The sequence below is a fragment of the Stegastes partitus genome, unplaced genomic scaffold (genome assembly GCF_000690725.1).
Source record: "Stegastes partitus isolate 25-593 unplaced genomic scaffold, Stegastes_partitus-1.0.2 Scaffold1230, whole genome shotgun sequence".
In the NCBI taxonomy this organism is placed as follows: Eukaryota; Metazoa; Chordata; class Actinopteri; family Pomacentridae; genus Stegastes; species Stegastes partitus.
The window spans coordinates 215,437-219,435 of NW_007578961.1; the positions used below are offsets into that span (position 1 = coordinate 215,437).

A 3,999-nucleotide genomic window follows, 5' to 3' on the forward strand; every position below is an offset into this window, starting at 1 on the left:
CTTTATCGTGCCATTCTCGTCCATGTGTTAGACTTACTAATGAATGTGGCTAACCAACCAAAGGCTTTAAGAAAAAAAAAAAAAAAAAAAAAAGGAAGATACACAACACTTTAAACGTCAATCATGGTGGGACATTTTGTATCAACAACTAAAGAAAAATCCCTTTGAATACCTCATGTGAAAATTGTTTGTTGTGATGTTGCACTAAAAAAAAAATAAAAATGACTCATTTGTAACCCAACACCGCGCTCCGTCGACTTTCTTCTGACCTTGTTGGAGGTGTTTGCTGGGAAGCTCTCCGGGTTTTTAAAGGCAAATGCAGACGGCGGTATTCTTGGAAGACGCTGTTATCCGATACCTTTAACCGTTTATTCATCCGAGAGAGAGTTCATCAATTCAAATCTTCAGTAGCTTTACTTTATTGCATGACAGTATATGCTTCTTTTAGCTCCATCAACACATTTAAATCCAGTTTGATTTTCTCATTAATGCACATTACTGCATCCACGAATTCTCCCCACAAAACTGCCTTTTGAATTGTAGTGGATTTCTAAAAGGCAGACGTTGGGTTGAAACACTCCCCGTCTTAACGATAAAGCTTTCTGATGATGCGTCACTAGTTTCATCCTTTCCTGCATAAGAAGCCGGCTGTTCAAGCGATTGTTTTACATTTTGGGAAACACCTTTTTTTTTTGTGCAGCCAGTCAGGAGAGAAGATCAATACCGCTCCTATATCTGTATGCTAACTGTAAAGCTACAGCAAAGCAGCTGATCTGCTTTCCAAAGGTTACCTCTAAAGAAAGCTCCCTGCACCAAGTCAAAAAAAATAGTCCAGCACTTAAGTTGTAATAAAATCCTGACTTGTTGTTTTTACACTCGGATGGACAGGCAGATTTTTTCTACCCTTGGGCGGAGGTCTTTTAGCTTCCCCCCCTTGCTTCTGATCTCAGCGCTAAGCTTAACTAACTAGCTGCTGACTGTACGTTTCCATCTCCTCTCCCGAATCTTTGCAAGCGAATGCTGAACTATTCCTTCAAAGATCTCTGTGGGATTTTTTTTTTTTGGTAAAAGTTGTTTGATAAGAGAAAATAAAAACATACCAAAAATACTTTTCTTCTTGCACAAGACAATGTTACTTGGCCCGGAGGCAGCTGGGATGCGGTTTGCCATCACATCAGCATGTTCACAGGATATTTACCAGAGACACCGGTATTGATTTTAGCCTTCCTTCTGTCGTAACATGTAAAAGCTAAATTGACCAACAAGCCAATTTCCCAAAGAAGTCAATGGAATCCTTTCAGACGGTTTTTATGGCAGGTTTAACAGACAAACCCGAAACCGGTGGTGGTGAAAAAAAAAAAAATCTGATTCGTACTTTTACTGCAACTTCACTGTACCTAAATGTTGACACAGGGCCGACTGGTAAACCCATAAATCCAAACTGGCCGCGCATCCCTAATCCTCAGCAAAGAGCGCGTCCGTCTCTTTATTAAAGAATCTGACACAAACAAGCTCACAGTCCGACAAGACAAATAAAGTCTGTGATTACATGGCGAGAAAAATCAAGTTTCTCCACAAGTTATACATTTATATATATATATTTTCTTTTTTTAAAAAAAGCACCAGCAGTGCTGCTTTTAAAATTTAGTATTTAAAAATTTTAAGTAAAAACGAAGGATATTACATTATTCACTTTGCAACAGATTCAGTTGCTACATTATGGGATAGCAGCCGTACAGAGCGATGCCACACTGGTCGTTCTTGTTGCGCGCCATCCGGATGTAGCCCTGATCTCCGAATTTAGCTCCCCAGCTGGATGAGAATGAAAAAGAAAGAAAAAAAAACACATGACTGACGGGATAGTAGAAAGATTTCAGGGATAATGAATTCATCTATCATCAAATACAGTGTATGTTAATGCATTGAAATGAATGGGGTGAATATTTACAGAGAAAGGAAATTTATTTTGAATGTACAGTCGTGACTCGATAATCCGACCCTTAACAATCCGACAGGTTTTTAAGAAAAACAAACAGAACCCATAAAAACAGCCTTAACATAGCGACAGCCTTGGATTGTGACTCCGACATGACATTTAATGTCACCAATCAGGATGACGGCGTATTATCTGACTGAACAATCCCACAGATTGGCTACGTTCACACTGCAGGACTTGATGCTCAATGAGGATTTCTTTGTGACTTCCTTCACGTTTCCAGTTCAATGCGACTTGTATGTGATCTGCTGTGTGAACTTCATACGACCCAAAAGTGTCCCGCATGCGCAGAAGAGGACACGACGACGTCACACGCAGCGAGCGTGCTCAGTGTTTACGGAAATAAACATGGATAATGGCGGTGGCGGGGGAGTGGCCCATCAAGCCCTCCTTGTATCTCGACCTCCACCTTGACAATCCGACAGCCTTGCTATCCGACATAAAAGAAGGATTTACATTTAGTGTCGGATTATCGAGTCACGACTGTATTTTTAATCAAAAATTGGTTTCAAAAAGTGATCTTTCATGTATTACGTGACGATTAATGAAACTTCTCTACTACATACTAATAATTTCAACCCCACAGTCTTGGTTGATGGTAGCGAGAGAAGTTTTTAAGTCTGCACTCGTCAGCAAAATACTTCCCTGTTTCACTTCTCGTCCAGATCTGTCAGAATACGTGACGGTGAAGCAATATACAGGATCTATAAATGAACGGGGTTTGTGGGGCCAGAACACGTCTCACCTGTTCTTCACCAGCCAGTAGTCTTGTCCGTTTAGTGTGCCGTAGCCCACCGCCAACACCCCGTGGTTCACCTTCTGGGTGCAGCTGGAGTCATCGTACACTCCTGAAATATTGGGGAGCAAATCTGATTATATTCATCTTTTTTCATGGCTCTCTATTCTAGCAGACGAGGAGGAATAGTGTCTTGCTAAAGAAAACTTCTCAAATAAGTAAAGAAATAAAGAAAGAAAATAAAGATATCGCCTGTGTCGCTAATGCTGTGTGACTTTACCGCTCCTGTAGAAAGTAAATCTGGGCCGCGTGGCATCAATCGCAACGGAAATGGGTCCGATGGTGGCGAGCGCCTCCTTCAGAGCCCCCTCGTCGTCTTGGGGCAGAAAGCTGTAGCTGGAGCAGTTGGCGGCGCGGTACGAGGGGTTGTAGCGGCACGGTTGTTCCTGGAATCACAGGACAAAACAGGGCTTAAAGGGTCTGTTTAAACTAATAACTATTAACTATTTTGTTGTGCTGCAATACGACGTACAAGATTGGCCCGAGGCAGAACTGAATGAAGCAAAACAACTTTAAACAAATGGACTCAATTTGGCTTAATCTTGTTATAAATATGTTTAAATCATAATAAACTGCCCGAGTTTGTTGCAGTGCCCCCTAGTGGCTTAAAGGGGGAACTTTCTGGGTGATATTCTAACTGATTTTGGAAAATGAGCTCGCTGCTTCTCAACAAAACTTTGTCAGACAGTCTGCCCCATCATGTCCCAGTATAGAAAACTGCTTTGGTCTTTTCTTAGCAGCTGAATTCCGGTGCCACATGACAGCATAGACTACTTCACATCACCGATAGAGTCTTTATTCATTTTTTGGCTGAATTAAAACCACGACACCTCCGCGAAGGCTGCAACAGAAAATGCCCTCCTCCTCCACACAAACAACAGCGAACCAGATGAAGCCTGGAGGACAAACATGTTGTCCGCTCCGATTAATTTATTGTTGCTCCAAAGAGACATTAACAGCAGACCACAGACAAGTGAGGAGAGTGTTGCTGTCTGCAGCCTGAAGGGCTGGACTTAACTTCATGCTGCTGTTCATACACCCACACTGTTGTCTCGCTCAAGAATCGGTTCAACGTAAACCTATGTTTGCATTGGATTCCTGAACTGTTTCCATTTGAAAAAGAGCATTGTAGTGTGATTTGTAAACTTGGAAAGCCATAATCCAAAAGTAATATAGTGGGGAAAGCACTGATTTACACCCATCCATC

General features: G+C 41.7%; 1 protein-coding gene across 1 annotated transcript in view; it reads right to left on the reverse strand.

Moving 5' to 3' along the window:
- Nucleotides 1-395: 395 nt before the first annotated feature.
- LOC103369035 (cathepsin S-like) overlaps nucleotides 396-3,999 on the reverse strand; it is a gene marked incomplete at its 5' end in the record, with an annotated part of 6,207 nt that continues 2,603 nt past the window's right edge. The window contains 3 exons of the mRNA XM_008297616.1: nucleotides 396-1,812; nucleotides 2,742-2,844; nucleotides 3,013-3,178. Of these exons, the coding sequence (XP_008295838.1) occupies nucleotides 1,713-1,812; nucleotides 2,742-2,844; nucleotides 3,013-3,178 (369 nt within the window). The remainder of the gene's footprint in view (nucleotides 1,813-2,741; nucleotides 2,845-3,012; nucleotides 3,179-3,999) is intronic.